This window comes from Monopterus albus, unplaced genomic scaffold, assembly GCF_001952655.1.
Source record: "Monopterus albus unplaced genomic scaffold, M_albus_1.0 scaffold55.1, whole genome shotgun sequence".
NCBI classification, from domain to species: domain Eukaryota; kingdom Metazoa; phylum Chordata; class Actinopteri; order Synbranchiformes; family Synbranchidae; genus Monopterus; species Monopterus albus.
The window spans coordinates 327,764-352,177 of NW_018127935.1; the positions used below are offsets into that span (position 1 = coordinate 327,764).

The 24,414-nt window shown below is 38.8% G+C and overlaps 2 protein-coding genes across 8 annotated transcripts in view; both read left to right on the forward strand.

Moving 5' to 3' along the window:
• The window catches only part of oxsr1b (oxidative stress responsive kinase 1b), a 37,573-nt gene extending 32,463 nt beyond the window's left edge, over window positions 1-5,110 (forward strand). For 5 of the 7 annotated variants that reach the window (XM_020602280.1, XM_020602283.1, XM_020602277.1 and 2 more), the window contains 3 exons: window positions 256-324; window positions 1,119-1,183; window positions 2,526-5,110. In XM_020602280.1, coding sequence (XP_020457936.1) covers window positions 256-324; window positions 1,119-1,183; window positions 2,526-2,600 — 209 coding nt within the window. In that variant the 3' untranslated portion in view covers window positions 2,601-5,110. The remainder of the gene's footprint in view (window positions 1-255; window positions 325-1,118; window positions 1,184-2,525) is intronic. The other 2 variants (XM_020602279.1, XM_020602282.1) reach the window with 1 other exon arrangement.
• A 1,089-nt stretch (window positions 5,111-6,199) lies between these two features.
• Window positions 6,200-23,669, forward strand: slc22a13b (solute carrier family 22 member 13b). Its single transcript, XM_020602339.1, has 11 exons — window positions 6,200-6,574; window positions 6,965-7,068; window positions 7,183-7,337; window positions 7,624-7,795; window positions 7,915-8,035; window positions 8,120-8,214; window positions 8,299-8,513; window positions 8,699-8,807; window positions 8,902-9,087; window positions 20,510-20,591; window positions 23,399-23,669. The coding sequence occupies exons 1-11, from the start codon at window positions 6,200-6,202 to the stop codon at window positions 23,549-23,551; spliced, it is 1,767 nt and encodes a 588-aa protein (XP_020457995.1). The 3' UTR covers window positions 23,552-23,669.
• The last annotated feature ends 745 nt before the right edge of the window (window positions 23,670-24,414 follow it).

Consider the following 24,414-nt stretch of genomic DNA (forward strand, 5'->3'; position numbering starts at 1 on the left):
CCAGAGCTAAAACTTGCTCGTCATTATTAAATTGTTAAAAGTGCTGAAACATTTTTTTTCTTTTAGGAGGTCAGTTCTCTGTACTGTTTCCCAAACTGAAAGAGAATCGATGAGTTTTGACAGTTGCATTGGGAACCATTATGATGTGGAAATGATTAAGCCACAGTGACATTTTGTTAATATTTGTTTTTTTTATAAAAACAGTTTTTGTTTAGCTCCACATGTCACAGTCATCCTCATGTTCTGACTTTTCAGACACAGCAGATGGTGTGTCCCAGGAGCTGGTGTCAGCAGGCCTGGTTGATGGGAGAGACTTGGTAATAGGTCAGTAATTAAAAAACAAACAAACTTTGCACTGTCCAGAAACATTGTTTCCCTCAGAATCTGCACCCGAAGGTTAAAAACTGTCTTTTGGTTTTATGCTGAATAGGCTCATACAGTGCAACACAGTCTCATTTTCTCACAGTAGGCCTCATGCAGTACCCCTCGTACAAACAGAGGCACATGGAGTACTAGTGATTCAAGATAACTTTCACATTTATGGATCCTCTGGTACTTAGAATTTTTTACATATACAAACCAAATTCATGACTCTGCCATATGAATCTTAAGCAGTCAGCCAGCCTTACCAAGAGGTACATTCACCTTGACTTGCCAATTTAGTGGCAGTTTAAACAGAAGAGATTAAATCAAACTGGAGGGTAACATGAAGCTAATAAGTTACACAAGCTTTCTACATTTTTGAACTCTGGCTCTGCTCCCGTAGTTATGATAATTATTATCTGGACCACTTGTGACTTTCACCAAAGTTGAGCTTTAAACAGAACAGTTTCACAGCTCAATTTCCTCTTATTGCAGCAACTCCTGCATGTACACATGAACAAATGGTTTTCATCAGGTCGATACAAGTTTATGCAAATAAGACAGTTTAGTAAATTACACTTGTAGTCATAGTATGAATAAGCCTTACAGAAAAATGATTGCATGAGGCCCAGTGTATCATATCTTCTTACTTTCTGAACTTGCAGTGCACAGCTTATGTTACACATTTTCTGTTTTTAGACATTCAAGATACTTTTTTGTTTTGCACTGGACTAAAGCGCTGATTTTCTTTTCAGTTGCTGCAAATTTGCAGAAAATAGTTGATGAACCTCAAGCCAATAAAAATATCACTTTCAAACTGGTGAGTGAAACATTTTTTCACTCAGGCCTTTTCCAGCCTGTAGATTATGCTCTCACTTCTGCCTTTGTCTGTATAAACTTTAAATGTTGTTTTCACATACTTTTGCAAGCTTTGCTGTTTGGTCGACCTGAATTTTACTATAGTTTATTAATCTAACAAAACTGTCTACTGACTGTTTTTGACAAATTACAGTCTCCTGACAATCTAAATATAAATAAAGATTTCACTTGAGTCTTAAATAGAGATGTAACGATATTTGTAATTTCATGATAGCGCAATAGAAAAATGTCTTGATACCATCATGGGACTATGATGGTACCTACCAGGATTTTACATATGGTTATATTGCTAGTATAACTGTGTTCAGGTGGCAGAATTTGGAAACATGGCGGATGCTCCATCATTGACCTTTTTTAGCTGTTAAGTGGCAAGATTTCAGTTTTCCCGTTTCAAGAAATGACACAGGCGGAAAGGAAAATCTCAAACGCTGGACAATTTGCAGATGCTGATGGATGAAGGCAATGCTACTTTAGAACTGAGACAATCCTAGAAACAGCTTCGTGCAACACTTTAATGGAGATGGGCAAACAAACCGAATGCATATACACAAAACCAACCACTTTACCGCCCTTAAAGTCTTTTCTCTTGAAAAAGTAGAACATGATGTTTGAGAACCAGCTCCAGTGAAGCACAAATCTCACCTCTCTATGTGGCTTCCGAGTGTAGTTTGGCGTCGTCTTCTCTTCGTTCTGGTGTGCCAAGCAGGAAATTGCTCACGCTTGCCCCCAGATGTGAGAGCCTAACCATTAGTCAGCAAAGCCACCAAACAGCGAAAGTAAAACTTGCCCGGGGGGGAACTAAAAACGCTGATGTTCCTCTGTGAGTCTGACTTGTTTTGTTTGCAAGATCCGGCTGCTGCAGTAGTATATTATTTTGCTTTGTTTCATAAAATGACTGCTACTGACTGTTGCATTATATTCTTTGCTTTTAAGTTGTACAGACAGTTCAGTCATTCAGTGCCAGTGACTATTCAAGCCATGTTTTTGCACATGCTTAGGTCATGGCTGGCTACTTTTATTTTAATAAAACAGGAAGGCAGGAGCACTTTAAATTCAAAGGGAAATCATACCACAAAATGCAGATTTATTATTTAGTAAGGGGCTTTTTAAAAAATCTTATTTCTTCATGATTAACATTGTGATAAATATCGTATCGCAGACGTTTTATCGTGGCAGTATTGTACCATGAGGTTTTGGTATCGTTACATCCCTAGCCTTAAGTGAATATATTGTACTGTCACTGCTCAAACACCATTTTTACTTGTTCCTTATTGTTTTCAAAGGCTTCTGGGATTGAGGGATCTGAAATACCAGATGACGTCAAACTGATGGGCTTTGCTCAGCTCAGCATTAGTTAAGCTGCTGTTCTACCTGGGACCGTGACCTGCCTAAAAATGTGAAAGAAAAAAGTTAAATTCATTATTTTCATTCTATGGCTGTAAAGAAACCACTACTGCCAAAGAAAACGGTACGTTTGTCACCCATAGGATTTATACAGCACTGCTTAGTTGTATTAGGAGGTCGGCTGAAGTATCAGAACGTACAGTAAAGGAATCACTCAAAAATGTTTACAGTGTATATGTAGAAGGATGCAAGTGTCAACAGTTTCCATTTCCTGTTCTAGCCTCCCTCTGTTAATTTTGTCTCTCTAACACATGATGAATTTGCACAATCTAAGCGAATGCCCGTGAATTCTAATACAGTGTAACAATGCCTTATAATCATTAAAACTACTGAATGCATGTTTGGGGGGGGAGTCTCCAGGAACCATTTGGAAAATTATATTGTGTGAAATGTACAAATGTGGTTTCAGTTGCTAATGTCAAAACTGTTACTTTATTTTGAAAGGGGCAACTTACTAAGCCAACTTGAATTTATACACGTTTTATACACAGCCCAAAATAATTTCTCACCGAAAAATACTGATGCAATGTGACACAAATGCAATGCCAAAATATTCCCAACTATAACAGTTATTAAAATGTAAGGATAGTTGTTTTTTTGTTGTATTTTTCATGAACAAATCTAATAAAAAGACCAAAAACCAAGAAAGTGTGCATTCCTCAATACGTTCTTAAGCCTTTTTTTTTTCTTAAGAAAAATAAGTCACAAATACAGTTTTATTTTTAGAACTGGCAAAAGAAAAATCCCAAAACATTTAGGATCTGTAGTTATTATCAAATGTTACTCAAGCAGAAGTAAATGAGCATCTGTTGGGGGCTGTTATCAGCTGTACACATTTAATGCCGAGACAGCAGACAGTGTATCTGGAATTGACTACAGCGCCCATGTTCAATCACACCATGTCAGCCAGTGTAATGGTGTAGCTCATTAATGTGGTTCAATAGTTTTTAGATAACAATGGAAGTCTGCGGCACAGCGGTAAAAACTACTACAGTGTATACCAGCCTTTCACTATACAGACACTACTTGAAAGATCAATAAACTCAAGATCAGTTTCTTGTCTGGTTTGTTATAGATTTGGAATATAAATTTCAGCTAACTGATCCAATAATAAATGTTTGGAAACAGTAGAACATGCTAATGCTCACTTGTTTTTATTTTTAGGCTACATGAGCTAGTGTTTCTTTTTAGGGGACAGTAGTAGAATTGCATTGAAAGTTGCCTTGTTCTTAAAATTGGTTGTCATCTTGATTTGATTGTATGTCTAAATGGTTGAAGTTAAAGGTTTGGCAGAAGCTGTAACCACACTTGTATGTGTCTGCCTGTTGGTATCAGTGTGTCTGTTGATGAAGAATAAGTACTTGATTTAGCCTTTAATGTGTAAATAACATTTGGCTTTTGTTTGTTTTGTTTTTTTGTACTGGGTGTTTCAAACTCAGTCTTTTTTTCTGTCTCGTGACACGACTGTGAGTAACACTGTGTGAAGGAAGACAACACTGCAAATCTGGCTTTGAATCCCATTGTTTTGCAGGACATATTGTCACTTACTGTATGTGTGAAGCTTTATTGTATGTATTTACTCAAAAAATGTCCACTTTTCACTTTTTGCCTTTAAAAGTTGGAATTCTGTCAAGTAGCCACAGCTGTCCTGATGCTCTGCTTAATGTCTGCCCACCTTAAATTTCCCCAGGTGTTGGACACAGCAAAATTCTCTCTAGCTCTTAATAAATACCAAAAGGAATAGTTGTACATTATCAACGTAGTTATTTTAACCCTGAAATTATGCAGCTGTTTTAGTTACTTGTTAATTAAACATTATTATTGAAAGACCAGAAATGTATTTTGCATTTGGATGAAAAACGCCACAGCAGATGTTGCATCCTTTCAACCATACGCTGGATGTATTTTTTTTTTTTGTTTGTTTTATCATTATTATTTTTGAATTAATGACATGGTTTAATGATGAATGTGCATCTCGCAGTTATTTGCACCAACAGTAGTGAGAGGTTTGGGGTTTCACTGGTTTTATTTTGGTGATGTGATAATAACATAACTCTCCAGATGCCATATTGAATGAAATTCTGCAATTTCTTGCTTGCAGATGGAATCTTTGTATTTTGACTTTAATTGTAAAATGTTGTGCTAGCCTTAAATTGAAAATGACCAAGTGTATTTTTTCTTTTGACATCACGTCAAGGTTTTGACTCTGTGTGTGCTGCAGATTGAGCTTTGCTTCTAGTAGAGTTGAAGATCTGATGCCTTTGTTCTCATTTTTTTTCTCCAACAGTCTCTTTTGTCCTGCTTACATGTAGTTTAACAAAGCTCTAGCAACTGAACAGACCGGCAGAAACACAGGCAATAACTCACTCAAGGCTGTAACTGAATTTTCCACCTGTTTTCAATTTTTTCATATTTTATTTGCTCTCTTTTTGATCGTTTTGGAGTTCAAAGCATGGTTGTTTATTATTTTTAATCAATAAAGAATGAGCATATCAGCTTCCTCTTAGCTTGAATTTTTTTTAACATAAAGCATTGTCTCTAACTGAAGAAGTTGTTTTTGTAAATAAGTAACCATGATGCACTGCAATGATGCAGTGAAAACCAGTCACCTACATATACTGAACTGGCTCTAGTCTAGCACAGCTTCAGGTACTGTGCCATAATGGCTTTAAATACAATATTCGATTCTCATCCTGTGTAGTCTCATGCTCATTCTTTGAGAGGTTTGTATTTCTAAAATAGTTTTTTTTAATACCAGTTTCACACTTGAGGGTTTGCTCCTTTTCTCTCAAGTTTATTAACCTGACTATCAGTAGGGATGATAACAGTTTTTATAGACCTTTCACCTGGTCTTTGTAGACTTTCCATTTTGTAATCATTAAAGGCAAGGCAAGTTTATTTCTATAGCACATTTTTTTACACAAAGGTCATTTAAAGTGCTTAACACAATGCACACAAATGGATAAAACATTAAAATGCATACATAGATAAAGCAATGCAAATCAGATTAAAACATTAAATGCACATTAAAAGCAACCATTACATGGCAGCACAAAGTGACAACATGCAGTATAGAGACCTACAGTAGTACTTTTAGGATAGCTGTAGCACTGTGGGTTCTCGTTGCTTTCATTATACTTTGTACTCTTTTTTTTATTCAATCTTCCCAAGACTAACCTCTGAGTACTTTAACATCAGAGGCGGGCATACTTTCCTCCATTTGAAACCTCAGTGTTAGCTAAACAGTCTTATAACAGACTAGATTAAACTAGATTCTCATTGTTCTCAGTAAAGCTTACTCTAGCAATTTAGTATTGCACCGTTTTAAAGTTTTAGGAGACATCGTAAAGTTGTTTAAAAAAATGTTGGCAGATATCCTGGCCTTTATTTTAATATGGATCAATACTGTCAATCTGTTAACGGGTTGATTGGTTATAAAAACACTGCGACTGGAAGTTTAAACATTAACTTGTTGGAAGAGTGCGAAGTCGTTTGTTGGTGACTGGACATCATTTAAAGCCAGACTGCACTCTGAGGACTTTCTGATACCAAGATGAGCAACTTTGCACAGATCCTGAAGGAGATTGGGGAGTTTGGCTTATTTCAGAAACGTGTAGTGGCTTTATTATGTTTCACCAATGTTTTTGTAGGTTTTGATGTGGTTTCTCAGGTGTTTACAGGGATGAACTTCCCACACCACTGTAACACTGACTGGATTTTGAACATAGGGCCCAACCTGACAGAGGAGGAACAAAGAAATCTCACCATCCCTGTAAACAAAGATGGGAAGTATGAAAGCTGTAAAATGTTCACGCCTGTGCATTGGGATTTGGAGACCATTGAAGCATATGGGATTAACACAACAACAGGATGCATGAATGGGACAGATTTTGAGGCACCCAAAGGTGCTTCCAGCATTGTGACAGAGGTAAGTGATCAGCAAGTTGAATTTTAGTCACCACTGTATTGTTCTGGTAACATTTATTGGTATTGGTAAAAATCACACTTAAAATGTCTCCGTTTGTTTGACTGAAAATAACCCTAAAACACAATTTCAAAACACAAAATTTACACAAGTGGAAATAAATACATCAATCAAGTACATAAAGCAATAATTCATAAGTCACCAAGCACATTTACAACTAGTTGTAATGATAAACTGATAGGCATCAACTATCACTGTCCTGTCCTGACACAATTTAAAAATCAATCATTGACTACGATTTGCAGTTTTTAAAAGTATCACATCCTGAGTACTGCTAAACCAAATTTAGTATTTTCTTTGTTCTACTCCTTTCTTTTTCCTTCTCATTATGAGTTCAACACTGTGTGTGACAAGAGCAGCTTGATTGAGGCATCACAGTCCATCTACATGGCTGGTCTTCTGGTTGGAGCGCTGGTGCTGGGGCAGATGGCTGACAGGTCCAGATCACAATTCTAATGCAACTGGGCAAAAATAAAAACTAGCTAAATGTAATTTGCTAATAAAAAAAAGAATACAAAACTGAGGTACCAACCGTTTTCTTCTTTTTGCAGGTTTGGTCGACGCTTCGTGGTCCTGCTTTCTCTCCTTATTCTACTGTGTTTTGGTGTTGGAACCGCTTTCTCACCCAACATCTACGTTTACATGGTTATCAGATTTTTCTGTGGCATCTCTATTTCAGGCATTTGTGTTAATGCATTTGTGATAGGTAGGTACAAAATTCAGAACTGAAATAATACTTCATCGATATTATTGCTGTCTGCCCCTGTCAGCTGCCAGAGTGAAACAGCTTTAAACTGTATAGTGGCTTTAAGTCGCTGATAAATGTACTAGCTGCAGACCTAAAATTGATGCAAAAACACAAGCTGGAAAAATGCAATTGTGCTGGTGTGCAAAAAGTGATAAACTGTACCTTAATGCACAAAGCATATGATGATATCTATGCTTGTGTATTGAAGCTAATACACAAAACTTTAATTCTAACTCTCTTGAAGGTGGTGAATGGAGTGATTCTTCCAAGTTTGCTCTCTGCACCATTATCTGCCACTTCTTTTGCTCTTTTGGACTGATCATGGTGTCTGGCATTGCCTATTTGATCCGCAACTGGAGGATCCTGCAGCTGGTGCTCTTCAGCCCTGTTGTCCTCGCCCTGGGAATCTGTTTTTGGTCAGCAGCCTCTTGGGCCACACTTCATGCTTATTTCCAACATTATACCCACAGAAAAACAAATAACATAAAGTGTACATTTGAGTTTGTGATCATGGACCTACGTATATGTCAACTAGGATTCTTCCAGAGTCAGCTCGCTGGCTCATCACCCAAGGCAGGAAGGAGGAGGCCATAAAGGAGATCCAGAGGGCAGCTAAGGTGAACAAAAGGAAGGTCCCAGAAGATCTGCTAAACAAGGTGAGCAACCTCTAACCAAAATCAAACATAACAAAGCTCTGAAATACTGTAAATGTAAACTAACTAAAAGACAAAATTGTTTAGTTGGAGGTTGATGATACATCCAAAAGAAGAAATATGTTGGACATCTTCAGGATATCGTATCTGAGACAACGTGCTGTCATAATGAGCTACGCCTGGTCAGTATTTATTTCAACGTCAATCTGCTCTCACACCTACATTACATTTTTGGTGGCACTGACAAAAACTATCCCACTAATTAGGTTTGCAACAAGTCTGATGTACTACGGACTGAGCTGGAATGTTGGAAACTTTGGTCTGGATATTTACCTCACACAGTTCATCTTTGGTCTAGTAGAAATACCTGCCCGTCTGGGCACTTTGGCTTTCATGCAACGTTTTGGGAGGAGAATATCTCAAGCAGGGGCTCTGTTGTTTGGAGGTTGTGCTTGCCTTGGGATACTCACTATTCCAAAAGGTAATTTGTGTATGATAAGAGGACTTTGTTGTAATCTATCTTGAGCATATCTCCACCCAATAAAGAAATACAATGCACCATATAGAGCTTCTGTGGGCCTTGGTACATCCATTATTATCTACTAATCTACAGCATGTTTTGCACTCTGACAATGTGCTTTGTCTGATTTATTATTTGTCCATCAGACCTTCCTGTTGTGGTAACAGTCTTAGCTGGACTGGGAAAATTTGCTGCCACTGCCAGTTTCTCTACGGTATATGTTTATACTGCAGAACTATACCCCACCATTTTAAGGTAAGTTGTAAAGTATCCCTTAGTTAAAACAAAACATTTGTTATCAGTCATGTTTGCTGTTAATTTCTGATGAATCCATTGTTTATACTGGTAGGCAGAATGGTGTAGGTTTGAACTCCATGTGCGCTCGTGTGGCGGGCATCTTCGCTCCACTGATCAGGCTGCTGAGCGTCTATCATCACACCATCCCCATGCTGATATATGGCATCATCCCCGTTGTGGCTGGAGCTTTATGCTTTCTGCTTCCTGAAACCTGCAATGTTGAACTCCAAGAACTCATGTGAGTCGATGAATACTTTTACAGCAGAAAATGTATTTTGTTTACAAGAAAAACAAAGCAATTATATACAAATGTCTTGTTTTTAATTCCAGAAAACCCGAGAACGGGACTGCTGAGAAAGAATCCTCCACTAAAGATGACAAAATAGAAAAGAGCACAAAAATATAATTTATACGGACACAAAGATTTTCACAGTTTTTTTTGTATCAGATATAAAAAAACTGTTTTCTCTCAACTGATACAGTGAAAATGAAAGCATGTAAGCAGTTGGCTAAAATGCTTAACTTATACAACTTATTCAACTTACATTATTAGAGAAAATGTTATTTTTGCAGTAACAATCTGCTAAAATGTGTTTTAGATGTAGATTATTTAATTAAAATTTGTGTACTTGCTATACACTTATTTATCTCAACACACACGCAATTAACAAACTGCAAATACTTCGTTATTGTACTTAAGTAGATTTTTCAGGCATCTGTACTCTACTTGAGTATTTATTTTTCTGGCAACTTTTTACTTTTACTCCCTAGGTTTTAAACAAATATCTGTATTTTGTACTCCTTACATTTTTCAAGTCAGGCTCCTTACTAGTTTTAATTTGAGGGGAATTATCGATTAGATTACTTTGAGTACACTTCAGAGCCTGTACTTTTTTAACTTTTACTTGAGTAACGAGTCTGAATTAGTGACTTCTACTTTTACCTGTCTTTTTATTTACACAGGTATCTGTACTTCTGTACTTGAGTAATGAATGTGTGTACTTGTGCCACCTCTGGCATTCGCTGTAGCAGCTAAACACTAATGTTAAATGTGTAAAACAACGTTCATTGTTGTGGAGTACCATAGTATAAAAATACTCTGTTACAATTAAAAGTCATAGAATAAAAAATGTCCCTACTGTAAGTACAAAATTATTAGCATAATATAATTAAACTACCAAAGTAAAAGTACTCATTATGCAGACATGGCACATTTTACATTAATTTATATTGTGTTGTTGGTTTATAACTACTGAAGTGTTATTGTGGGCATCATCTGAATGTTGCAGATAGTAAAGGTGGAGCTAATTTAACTACTCTTTATGCTTATCATTTGAAGTACTTTACATACTGCTGGGTAGCTTGTGAATGTCCTAGTGGGGAGAAATAAAGTCTTGCAATTCTGTATATTATGTGTATCTCTTGACACCAGATTTTCAACAAGCCTTCTTTGTTACGAACTGAGTCTGAGCTTTGGCAGTTTAAGCCTGCATGTACAACTCACAGTTTGTCTTTGGTATTGTTAAAAATATATGGAAGGAGAACATGTCAAGTAGATTGGATTTTAACTGGGGAGGCCTTGTGGACTTTCCCTAAATGATATCTTGGTATAGTTGCTTTATTAAACACAAAACCCAAACTGCAATTAACACTGTGGAAAGATTTTTATTTTACTCTTACAAAAAAATCAGTGCAGTTTACTTACAACTACAATTAAAAGAAAAACTTTATACTTACAATTGAATATTTAATGAATTTAAGTGCTCCTCACTCAGATAAAATGTAGAATCCTGATTTAAAGATTACACTGAACAACTAAAAAAAGCAATAGGCAGTTAAATGAAACTGAATAGCCTGAAGACAATTACGTGTCAGCATGTGTCATACTTGTACTGCACAGTTTATCTTAATGATTTAACTATTGATGCAGTTAAGTTGTGCTTTATGTGTGTACACTATTAATCACCATCACATCAATGAAACAGACTGTAAAATTTAGATGCATGGTGCCTCAAACAAATCTTCAAGAAGATTTTCTGTGTCACAGTCACCATCCCATCAGCTGAGGACAAATGCAGTACAGTTTTAATGGAACCAAGCCACTCTCCTAATTAATCATAAATGCAGATCAGTTTGGCTTTGCCTGCTGGTACATTTACAGTGTATATCTATGCCTCTGATTCATCGTGCACCGCCCCAGCAGTACTTCTAAGAAGCCATCGGTTCTTGTGTTGAGTGTGTCCAAAGCCCTCATCATAATTTCCCTTTCTTCGGAAGAGTTGTCGGTAGTGAAATATACAGTAGAATTCCCCATATAAAGGTGCATAACTGTACATGCTGCAAAATGAGCACAATTGTCAGTTACAGTGAAAATGAATAACATATTTGGCTTTAGGAAATGATGTGAGTGATTTAGAGCTCACCAGCATTTAGTGATTTGTAAATCAATCCCTTAGATTTCATTTAGTTTCACTGAACATTTTCTAAATTGTCCATGAAAAGCTCAAATGCCAGCGGTTCCTAAACATTTTATTTGATACTTGTCATTGTTGGAAGAGTATAGAGGTCGAACTAATGCCAAGCAATATTCCAGCAAATACATATAGTATTGCAATACAATGATTCTTACACCTGTGTCTGACAAGTCAAACTATCTCTTATGCTTAAGGACTATTCAACTTCATAGTTTGTTTTTTTTAAACTCTTGTCCCTTGGGTCGTGTGACACACTTGTCTGGGAACCAGTGTTCTGAAGTCACATTACACAAAGACAGTAATTTGCAGTTACTTTTATTCCCTAAATAGACTGTAAAAAGCATGGTTTATGTTGCATATGACTAAATTCAATACTGAGAATAACTGATTAATATTATATCTTACCTTAATTTTTTCTTGCACAGTTTACAACAGAAGCAAGTTTTGTGAAAAATGTATTTGTCTGTAGTTATTTTTTCCATCGGATAAACTGGCTTGAAACAGGCTGAGCACATCTCTCGACAATTTGGTTGGAACTGATGAGAAAAATCAGATTTTGAGCTTAGTTAAACCAGCACTGAGCATTATTATTAACAAATACAAACGTACTGTATACATCAAAACAAAGCAAAAGAATGAGTATTTCATTTGTAACACGTGTCAAAACATTTTAAAGAACACGACTTAATTGTAAGTATCCAAGCATGAGTAAAGTAAGCATCTAAAACCAGTAATAATCAGAAGCATAACTGATTTCTTAGCAAACAATATTATGTACATAAAAACTTGAAAGTCGCTGCCAGTCTGCTAGCCGGCTTCTGACTGATCGGCAGCCGAACTTCTGGGTATGCTGTGACCTCATATGTAGCCTGAGTGACCTCTGCCTGATCTGTGGGGGACGTCATGGTTTCTGGCTGAGTATTGACGACAGTGGAAGTTTTAGTGGAATAAAAGCGGTTACCAAAGTTATCAGTCCGTTCATAGTTCTCTGTGATGATTTTTGTGCCTGGAATACTGTTCACTGCACAGTCAGTCTGTACCTCCAACAAAGGGGTTTTGTTTAGCTCTGTAAGTGGATTGCTTTTGACCTTCTTTTCTGGGGTCACTGTTTCTGTTTAAAGCAGGGTTGTGGCATGTCAGGGTCTTCGTTGTCCGGAATTTCTCCTCTGTCTTTAGGTTGTGCTGGCATGTTGGGCAGATTGCGGTCTCTGCCGGCATCCTCTCTGTTTTTCTAGCGGCTGAATGAATGGAGATGAAGGCGGGTGATGATGGTGGACTTGCTGGTTGATTTCCAGAGACTGTTTCTGTGCCTGCACCTTGCCCAGCTGACAGGGATTTGATTTTCTTCATGTCAGGGCTTTCCTGTGCCTGTGGTGGTTTCGTCCTGTTTGACCCGATGCTAATTTTGCTAATATTTCTGGATGGTGGAGATTTTTCCACTGCGCCTAAGGACTCTTTAAACAGGCGTGATAAACCAGCAATATCTGAGTCAGATTTCAAAGTGGAGACGGAATAAAGAGCCTTTTTTATGGCTTCTTCTATGTCCATAAGTCTGGCTAAAGTCTGCTCTTTTAGATTCATGATTTCCTCACTGGCTCTCTCAAGATCTACAAAAACATGTGCCATGGCTGACTTGCTCTCAGTGATGTCTTTTGTTAACTTCTCTCTGGGTTCCACTTGTACCTTTCTTTGTTTCTCTATGTTGGAGCTGACCACCCAGTCAGACATGTTCTCACGTACTGTCCTCAGAGACCTTACATCAGCTTTGCTTGTGTCCTGTTCAATTTGTTCAACTTGACTGAGAATACCCTGTAGTTCCTCCTGCTTTCGCAAGTTGTCCATAATCTCCATGGCTGCCGTTATGTTCCCCCTCATGATCTCATCCATGTGCACTGACAGCCGCTGTCGGCGTTCGTCCTCTGTCTCTGTCCGTCCCTTTTTCTCCCTCATCTCAACTTTGTTTTCTTGTTTTGATTCTTTCTTGTGCCTCTCATTAATATCGGCAGTGTGTTCACAGGTACTGAATAATGGATCAGTCAGAGTTTGTCGTGGTTTTGTATCCACATGTGTGCTAATAGGTGAATTATTATCTCCATGTGTGTTTTTTAGGTTTTTGGTGTCAGACTGGGCAGTTTTAATTTCTTTGGGCTTTACAGGAGCATTCTTCTTTTTACCTCCAAATTTCTGACATGCTTCGTGAAAATTTATATGGCTTTCATCTGTGTCAGTCGTGTTATCTTGGACTGGGAAATTCTGGGGTCCTTTTTCTTCTGCTGTTGCATTTTTCATCTCAGAGTGAATATTAACATTCTTATTCAGGGGTCTAATTTGACTTTCCGGAGACATAGCTTCAGTTTTACTACCCACTCCTGAATCTGAACCACGGTTTATTTTGGATGGTTCTTTCATAAATTCATCCATATATAACACTGATTTTGCTGGTTGAGGAAATGTTTTGTCTTTTGATAGCATTTTCACCTCAGGTCTTAGAGTAGCCATTTGGGTTGCTTTGGGTTTTTTTGTGCTGTCTGATTGACTGTCTCTTTGTTTCACTTTGAGATGCTCAGGTTTAGGTGGGATGGTTGGTTTTGAACCAGTGGGGCTTTTGGTTTTCTCAGAGACACCTGGTCTATTGAGAGCTTCACGTTGGCTTTGGGGCTCTGCATTTGTTGCAGTCACCTCTCCTTTGGGTAACTCTTGTCTCAGTGGTACTTGAGTTGATGTAGTTTCAGTCACAGGGCAGAACACCTCCATAGTGGACTTCTGAACAGACACTGCACCCACATTTTGTGAGCTTTTTTTGCAAGGTTTGGAAGCATTTCTGTAAATCATAGCAGCTCTAAAATCTCCCCTAGTGACATTCATGTTGGATCTTTCCAAAGATTGCAAAGCTGCCTCAAGTTTACCCTGCAAAATTTCCTCTTGTTGGTCAGATGTCATTTCTGAACAATGAACCACATCTTCACAGTATTCCTGCACCACATCCACACCCTTTTGACCATTCATGCTGCCTGTCTGAGTAGTTTGCACTTTTTCAGAATTGGTTTCTTCAGGGTGTATCTCTATATTCTCATGTTGGAGCTCTGTTTTATGTTTTGAAGTGCAGCAGGAGGTCGATGGGTCCAATCTCAGCTCAGTGCACGAGTCCACTTTTTCATCCTCATTTCCCTGAGGTAATTCTGCTTCTGTTCTTGAGTGTTTGAGATCATCTGCTGTAACTGAGACAGGTGGTTCTTCAAGTTCTTCAGATGCTTGAACACTCTGTTTGTTTTGTGATGAGTGAGGCAAAGATTTGACCTTGCCTGTGGCCTGTTTGAGACTATGGATTGCAGTTTGGAGGCAAGAGATCTCATCATTGTCGTCAACCGTCTCAACTAACTCAGCTTGCTGGACTGTGTCACAGTCCTGTGTCTCAAGATGTAGATATGATCCCTGTGGTGTAGTTGCAGAGTTACCTTCTTCCCTGAAAGTAGTCTTTACTTGACCTTTGGCAAATACCCCAACATTGCATTCAGTAGAGGACTGATTCTTTTCAAGTGGCACATTTTGACCTGTTATTGCTTTAGAAACTGTGACAGATTGGCCATGCTTTTCATGACTGTTTTGCTTTGCTTGGGTTTGTCTTTGATGTCCAGAGAACAGGCATTTCAGTCTCTTTACATCCACTGGGGCCCACTCTGCACTACTGTCTTCTGCCTGGTCACCTCTCTGCTCATGAAGAGGCTTTGTGCCTTGTCCAACTACAGTCTGACTCAGAGGAGGCTCTTGCTCTAGCACTGCTGGCACGGCCTGAAGAGTTTTTAAATACTCCAAATCACCCTTTTCAATACAACTAGTGAACAGTTTCACATTCCCTTTTTCTTCAGGTCTAATTGATCCTGAGCAGGTTTGGTCTTGAGATGTTTCCGACTTAACATCTTTTCTTACTCCTTGATTTTTTGTTTTACTCATCACGATTCTGTCTGTTTCTGGTTTATCACACTCTGCACCATGCCCTTGTGGAGGACAATAACTCTTTACATTTTCCTCATCAAAATAATTGTAGAGGGAGTAAACAATGATTTCAGCAGAATTGTTTTCATCCTCCTCAATGATCACTCCTTTCCTCAGAGAGTTATCTTGGTTGAGAATATCCTCAACAAGCTGAACCACATTGGCAGTTTTAAACTGTGTATCTTGGCTGGTAATGAACTGATGATGGTGCAGAGGCACATTTATCACTGTCACCTCCATTCTTCCTTTACTATCCTCCTTCAGGTAAGTGATCTGAGGCTTTAGGTTTGCACGTGGTAGCAACTGGAGTATGAAGTTCTGTGTGCCGCCTTCAGCCACCTCATCATATTTGATCTTTGGTCCATTTTCTGATAGTGAGAATTTAGCCTTTTTAGCTATCATTGTCTCATTCACCTCAATTATGGATCCGTTTGAATGAATGGCATTAGCGAGATAAAGGGAATTCAAAGTTTCTTTAATGTTTTCCACCATCGTCTCAATTTCATCCTGGTTTTGATGCCTAATTTTATCAAATGGCATTGATTCAAATAGATGGGCTCTGTTCTTGACATTAGTTATCAGACTGTCCTCAGATGACCCGTTGGGATTAGCTTGGATTTGGGGCATTGATTTATGCACATGGGAGTTTTCTCTTTCTATGTTTGTTGAGATAAATGGATTGTTGTTGAAGAGATCTGCGCTTGTTTTGATCATTTCCTCAAATCCTTCTGGACTTAAAAGACTTGTAGGGTCATCCTCAAAACCGGTTTCACCAGTAGAAGCCTCCTCCCTCCCAGAAAAATCTCGGTTAATGCTTTGACCCACAACATGAGCACATGACCCATGTTTATGGGGCTGTTTTGCCACATCAGTATCACTGCTGATGTTTTTACTGTGTTGATCGTTTTGGCTACACATTTCAAACTGCTGCTTCTGTTTTGGGACTGCCCCTGTCTCATCCCCAGAAATAGAAACTTTCCCCTGGAATTTTTCATTTGGATTTACTCTAGATGTGTTCACAGCCTGACTCTCAAATATCCTTCTAGTAGCCTGAACATCTATTCTTATCTTCTCTTCCTCCTCTCTGTTAGAATATGGACTGGAGCCAAGCATTTTGTCATCCTCCACGATCCCTGTAACACTTTCATTACACAACCTCTCCTCCTGCTTCTCAGACACAGCAGATTGTTTACTGGCATCTCGTGTTTCCGCCGTTCCCTCTGCTGTGCACATCTTGGGGTTGTAAGGAGATACTTTGTTACTCAGGGCACAGTTCTCAAATATCAAGCATCTGGAGAGGACCTCTCCCTCGTATCCAGTTTCACCAGCTGTCACCCCAGCCTCCGAGCTCAAAACCTCAGCAAACTCCTCATCCACAGCTTCACCCAACATCTTCAGCTCTGGGTGAGTGTGCTTCAGGAGCCTTCTCAGCTCACATTTTTGTCGCTGTTGGTATAACTTTTCTCTGGACAGTTGGGATGGCATGCATTGTTGGGAATGAGCTCCAGAGACGTCTTCTGGTCCTGGCTGATGTCTGGCTGAAGGAGGTGGAGGGAAGTCATCTTGTCTTTCCTGGGAGTCTTCGGCCATCTTAGAACAACAAAGTAACATTTTTACCATTGACTCCTTTAGACTCCCTTTTACTTTATACTCCAGAGTGCGCAGGCAGGCAAGCAGAGCCATATGTTACCTTTCAAATCATGCCAGTTGACTTTCTTTCCACATGCCCAGTGTCAGTAGATTAGCTGGACTCCAAAGCAACCAGCAAATGCAACCACAAATGTATCCAAAAAGATGAATGAAATAAAAGAATACATGGCTAAAGTTCTATCTGTTTCTTTATTTCAAGGAAAACTGCAACTTGAGCTACACTGTTTATGAGACTGTGGAAAATGTGTACGTTGCTGTGACATTTTCTCAAATCCAGTGCACACATCATGCAAAATCGAAGGTGAAATCCTACCTTACCTTGGAAAGTTTGACTTTTTTCTCAGATTCAGATGATTGATCTTGTGCCTGGATAAAACCAATAATTATGTTACTTGCTCAATGTTTTCCTGACAGTGGTGATTGATTTAGATTTGTACTCTTAGATGAGAACAGTGAAGCAGGGTGACTATGCGTTGTGACTGTAATCATATATATAGTTCCCTTTGTCATGCTTAAAAACATTTAGCTTGTATAATCAAAGCAAACAAATCTACACATTTTAGGAGAAAGTCTTCTATGTATAAACACCAATTTTTATGCAGCATTGAAATTTTTAACATCATTTACTTTGGACTGAAAAGAAGAGAACAGTGCTCAGATATTTACCGGCTTTAAAGGACGGTTTGGTTCCTGAGGCGCCACCTTTGACAGATAGAGAGCAGACATAGCTTTTACCGAGACATAGAGCTTCTCCTTGGTTTGGAGGAAAGAGCTATCTCTGAAGTCTGCAAGTGACCTCCTCTTTTCATCTGGAAAGATACCAGGCACAGCGGTTTTAGTGTGTTAAATTTTGGTTTTTGAACTGCTGAGATTTGCGCTGTCAGTGGTATCAGGTACAAGCAGTGATCAAATTCTTCCCATGGGATTTGGGATAAAGACAAAAGTAGTCCTAATCTAGTCTCACTTCAGATGTCAAAAGGGCAGCTGCCTTTTGTCAAAATAAAATCCTGCATATTTCTGGAGACTCACCACACAATGTGATTGAAAGCAAGACAGTTTAAACATAATTTTAAAAATGGAATCATTTTAATTATATGCTGACAACTTCTGTGTTCACATCCATGTGAGTAAATAGCTAATAACATTAGGTCACTCATAATGGCACTTGCTAAGATGATATTTAAGAGTTGCGATGTGGTTGTGTTATAAGCGTGCTACTGAAAGTGGAGTGGGACAGATACCCGACTCCACTGACAGACATACATAGAGTTAAACGGACAGTCACTGCATCTACAGACCTAGAGATGACTAAGCAGACAGGGGAAAGTAAACACCTAACACATCTTAATGTTTTTCAGTGGTCCACAGAAACAATAATTTAGGTATAGGTAGCAACAACCCTTTGTCGTAGCATGAGGCATTAGTGAATGTTGGCTGTAATGTTTAGATCAACCTGCAGAGAATTTAAAGGTTCAATACCTTAAAATTTTCACTTTCACATAGCTGTGGAAACTTAAAATACAAATCTGTACTCACAGAAAATGATCCACTTCCAGTTCTTTGTCTTATTTTCTTTAAATCTCTGTGAACATATTTTGTTCTAACTTCCACTTGGCTTATGGTTCCTGTAATGGCACCTTGAACGCTGTCAGTCGCTCCCTCTCTGTCTCATTCCTGCCCCAGTGACAGCTGATCCTTAACCCTCCTGCATTTATTCTGGACTTGAAGCCTGCCGGCTATTTCCGTCCTGCTCTGTAGTGGCCAACTATGCCCACACTAGGTTGAGTCAGTCACATCTTCTTGTACAGTCACTGTGCTGATATTCTTCTCCACTTCATTCACACCGTCCACAGCTTTGATCTGAGTCACAGGACGTACAGGAGGATTTCCAGGAAGCTGGCATCTTGTCTGGGGTTTTTTCAGTTGCACAAAGATTTAGACTGATATAAGAAGCTAACATGTTTGATGGCTCAAAAACAAAATGTTTGGGTAATCCTTTGTGTCATAAGTTTGTAATTCCCTGATAATTTGTCTAATAATTTTATAAAGAGAGCTTTGCTGGTTGGTGCTAATGTACTTTCTTGAACGATCAGTCATGTTACACTGATATCTGACTTTTAAAAGCTAAATCATGATCTTTAAGTAATTTGAGGGCATGATGCCAGTTGACAGTTGATTCACATCCTTGATCAGGGATATAATCTATGTTTGGTCTTATAAATTGGCCTTATTATATGTTTTTGTTAATTATTAACTCTGTCTGCCAGTAAAAAAGTTTGAATCTATGTTCTACTGATAATTAATCTACAGGCTTCTTTGACGTCACAAATGTCTATTGTGAATTACTCTTTGAACCTTTCCTTCATTCATTCACTAACTTTATTGGGCAACAGGCGGGGAAACACTGCTCAGGCTGGCAGTTCATCGCAGATGCAGACAGACCTTGATAAAAAAAAATTTTGATCTCGAAGAACGATGGCGCTTTATGGCACTCACCATTTTGAGAGGCTGCAATTCTTTCAAAATCAATTCCCCCTATTGTTTTTCTTCTCGCTGCTCGGGTCTGATTCACCACCTACAAAGAAAAAAATAATGATCATTGCTAACGAGGCCTGTGTGTTTCTATATGGGAATTTACTGCCCTAATTTTGTTTGGGAAGCAATATGTTGAATGTTGTGTAATGACACTGGATATGTGTTTAAATTGAACCTGCTATCAGTCCAACATCAACTATCTTCACAGTAACACTAAGTGAAGCAAACACAAGTACAAGTCAATATTTTAAAATTCTAATTAGCTGAGAAATGTACAAATACCTACAGCACTTCACTTGTGAAATACTTTGTAAACCTTTGTAACCTTTATGCTTATAATTTTATTTACCTTTCGAGTCACATGATCCTCTTTTGCAGTGGTTTTTGCAGTGTTAACAGAAGCATCAGCAGGTATTTTGTTCTTCGGTTCCTCTGCAGTGTTTTTTAGCTCTTCACCCTCTCTGTTTATTACTGGCATGTCTGCTGCTTTGTAAGGGGATGTGAACTTTGTGGTTCTGAAACTGCTCTTCACCTTGTTCTGCATAGTGGCCTTTGACTCAAACAGAGCTCTCAGGACCTCTATGGATCCTGTGCTGTTTTGAAGGCTTCCCATAGACTTACTGCGGCTCAAATTGGTTTTGGCTTGAGACCGTTCTCTCTCATCATTTCTCCTCATTAGTTGCTGCCGATGCGTGTCCTTCCCCAGAAGAGATGGTGTTATTTGACACTGATACATTAGGGAAAATCATGTTTGCATGCAGCTGCATTGATTATTTTCCCTGTGCTGGAGTTGTGTTGTTTATGAGCCATGTAAACAGCTCAAAAATGTTACACTGGAAAGTCAGACGTTACCTGTTTTAGCACTTGCTGTGGCTTTGTCTCACTGGTGTTTATTGAATTTGCTTGAATTGATGTTCTTACTTCTGCTGCAGTTTGATACCTGTTATGCACACAACAGTTGTATTCATCTTGTACTAACACAGATGTACTGTGGTCCTGTTGTTACAGAATGAGGAAGATGATGTTTCTTCACCTGGCAACTAGCTGGGACACAGATGCTTTCTTATCCTGCCATCCTGCCTCTATCCAGGTGGGCTTGTCATATGGTGACTGGATGCTACTCAGTGACTGAGTGCGCCAAAGATTACTCTTCCATTCCATGATCAATCATGTCACAGCACCGCACACCTGGCAAATATCTTTATCATCTATTACACATCACAGTTAATCAGTGAGATTATGTTATTGCAGTGCATTTTCTCTGTAGAAGAACGGCATTGAATTAGTTCTTCCCATCATCTTATCACCACTAGTGAGCATTTAATCTACTCAAACATGTTCTAACTAGCTTACAGAAATGGCAGGTTATAATATTTATGCTGCATAGCTCTAAGGAGTTGTAGTAATAGAGGAAATCATGCAAGTCAACAGCAATGCAAAATAGTGTCATAACCGATTAAACCTACAAATGAAAACCAGTGTTTTGTGTAAGTGAGATGGAATTTGTAAGAAAAAAAGTTTTTAAATAAGATTGTTACCTTACAGATGTTAGGCAGTGTCTGGTCAGTGTGATAATCAGATGCACTTTTGTAGAATCACAAGACTTGCACGATGTGAGCAAAGTCCCTTTTCTTCCTTATTGCCACAGACTGTATAAAATGGTTTATGAAAATGCCTAGAGTAGCAAACAGCAGGATACTGTATAAAGACTCCCCCGAATACTCATCAATAATACAAACATCTTTAATATGAAACACAGAACCTGATGTTATCAGTTTAGAAAAACATTACTGGGTGTTTGGCACCTACGTGAGGTGAATTACAAAACATGCCTTAATGTTTGATATCAGGTTAAACCTCAGACGCTCAGGTGTAGTGGCTTGATCTTTGAACAGCAACAGACCAAAATGAGATTAACTTTATTGGTGTGACCAATTGATAAGAGGAAGTTGGCTCATTACAGCAGCAAAGAGTTGAATTTAGACAAAGAACAACAAATAGAACTTAATGGAAATGTAATACACAGCTGTATTGCTATGCGATCATTGTGTGTGGGTTTATTTTTAACAGGTCCTGATTAACAGAGGTTCTCAGGTTACAGATTTACACACTTACAAAGCAATATAAGAATATATGAGCACAAAATATTGCTTTTTACAATAATAAATTTACAGTGTAGGATGTAATGACTGGTTGAAGCTCTTTTGGCAGGCTGAGCCTCAAACAAACACTTCTTGTTCTGTAGCTGTGGATCAGACCTGTACAATGTTCAGGAGAAATTTTGGACCATTCCTTTCAGCTCCTAGTGTTGTGGAAGTTCATCTTCATCCAGGAAACCCAAGGCCTGCTGACCCTCAGGGGTTAAGCAAGAGCTGTAGGAAGCTCTGGTCTTGTCTTAAGCTTGCCGACACCATCGACAGCAACACTGACCCTGACTCTAGCCAGAGCCAAGTGCAAATGAGAAATGCATACTTTTACCACAAGGAGTAAACTGCAGCTTAAATGTTAAAGCTAACTAAATACACGCTCAGTACACACCATACTTCATCTCAATGCTGTAATTATTTCGTTTTATAACAGCTTATGTAAAAATATTGCCATCTTGTGGAGAAATATCTGTATTATACTAAAACCAACCAAGGTTCCTTGCACTGACCCAGAGATTAATGATCCATCCACCCATTATCTACACTACTTATCTGAAGATAGTCGGATAGTTGGATATCAATTTCCTCAAAGCTCTTTAAGCTGTGTCTGGCAGCAGTGGAAGAATGTGAAAATGTACATATTATCACCTTATGAACGATTTATTTGATATTTCCAATTTGTGAAACATCACAATCACTAGATTTTAGAATGAAATGTGTTGTTTTCTCAGCTACATAATTACAGCAGTTACAAGTTACTAATTTGGTATTTTCAAATGTTAACATTGTACATTTGAGAGCAAGACAAGATCATACGATGTTAAGTGGTTAGAGCCGGAGACAGCTCACAGCATTTAAAGCATCCTTGACAAAAATTAGAAAAAAAAAAAAAAAAAAAAGGCTATTAAGTAAGGTTTTACTAAAGGTTTTACTACTTCCACAGAGTGTACTGGTCACCCAGAGGTAGTGTTTTCACCTTATGGGGTTTGATTCCTGGCCAGTGCACCACACCCAGTCACTGGGGCGAGGGTTGCACAGGCCAGTGCGCTCCCAGTGCAGGTCCCAAGCCCAGATAAATTGTTAGGGTTATGTCGGGAAGCGTTTCCAATGTAATAATCTGTAGCATTAACATACAGTATGTTGATCTAAATATCCATATGTAGATGAATGATTCCACTGTGGTGACTCCTGACAAGAGCGGCCGTCAAAACAAGCAGGCTACCAAAGTCCCTCGAACTTCAAACTCTATTTCTCAACTTCACTGTTTTGCTCTCTGGCCTTGTAAGGCGGCAGTGTGTTACTATCGGCAACTCTTATTTCAAAAGACAGCGATTGCAGTGGTTACAGAGCATGAAACATAATTCTAACTTATCCACATCTTCCCAAATAGAATTGAATTTAAGTTCAAGCTCATTCAAGTTGTTTTTTAAATCAGGCATCTCACTAAGAAACACACAGAGCAGTTAAATGGTCCTTTCTGTATAACCAGTCATCTTACTTTTGATGTTTATGCTCATTTTAATGCAGAAACAGCCATACTTTTATTTACATAACATCTTGAATGTAGGACTTTAATTTGTAATAGTGTTTTCACAGTATGGGATTTCTATTTTTGTCTAATCAGATCACAACTGTAGTGCCTGACACACATGTAAAATGCTGTAAAGATTTGAGACAATGGCAGCTTTTCTCAGCTCACACAATTCATATGTACCCTCTTTCTTTTTGCTTTCTGTTAATCATACTTCAGACAAAGAAAAAGCAACAGCGGCAGCACACCCCTGGGGCAAAAATGAAAGGTTCAGCCCCCTCGACTCCACTCCTCACCCCTCCCTTGCAAACCAAGTTTCTGTCTCTGGGGCACTGGAGAGATGAAAGGGAATATGCCATGCGCCACCTATGACTGTGAAGTGTGTAGTGTTATTAGGGGAATTTCACTGGCCTTGCCTGAGTTTTAAACACACTTGCTTACACCAGTCAGCTCTTAATTAAGGAGGATCTGTGAAGAGGACTCGAATATATGCAAACTACACTCCATGGCAGAAAGAAGAAAGCATGAATATCATCATTGGTATGTGTCTGTGTCCCTGGGTTTGAATGTGCCCTCTGTGTACAGTAAACAATTTTTGCCTGAATGAGAGAAAAATAACTGTGAGACATGTTTGACCTTTTATATTCATGCATGACATTAGGAAGGCCAGCAGGGGGCGCTAAACACCACCTAAACAGCTCTGTATTGTCTTAGCCACATATGGGTCATGTGGAAACATTACAGAGGGAACATGTCCAAACTAGGTTATTTCAGTGCACCAAAATAACCCAGAATGCACAGCAGTGAGAACCAGAGTGCGACCAGACAGCTGAGAAAGATCAGACCAGTACTGCTTCACAATGTTTGGCCAGTGTCACACATTTTGTCACAGGCAGTGAAATCAGGTTAAACACAAGACTAAACTGTCTCATCAGAGAAACATTCTGTTCTCATAAGGTGTCACATTTCTGGTGCCTCACTTGACCCTGCTGCAGTCAGATTTGCTGTTAGAACATTTTTATAAGGTTTTGTCTGGTTCATTCTAAACTCTGCAGCGCTTTCCAGAGCTAAGCTGTACAGGTAGATGGCCTGAGTTTGGATGTGAGTGGTGGACACGAGCGAACACACACGATGCATGTCACACGGCCAGCAGTCATGAGTTTGCCTAAGATGGATAACATGCATGCAACGTGACACAGAGGGCAGGCAGTGTGTGTGTGTGTGTGACTCAGCAG

Excerpts from the sequence above, each read along its gene's own strand:
- slc22a13b (XM_020602339.1), top strand. The coding sequence starts at position 6,200 with ATGAGCAACTTTGCACAGATCCTGAAGGAGATTGGGGAGTTTGGCTTA. Across the intron at positions 8,215-8,298 it reads GTCATAATGAGCTACGCCTG|GTTTGCAACAAGTCTGATGT; the intron begins GTCAGTATTTAT and ends CCCACTAATTAG. Across the intron at positions 20,592-23,398 it reads GCCATCCTGCCTCTATCCAG|ACAAAGAAAAAGCAACAGCG; the intron begins GTGGGCTTGTCA and ends ATCATACTTCAG.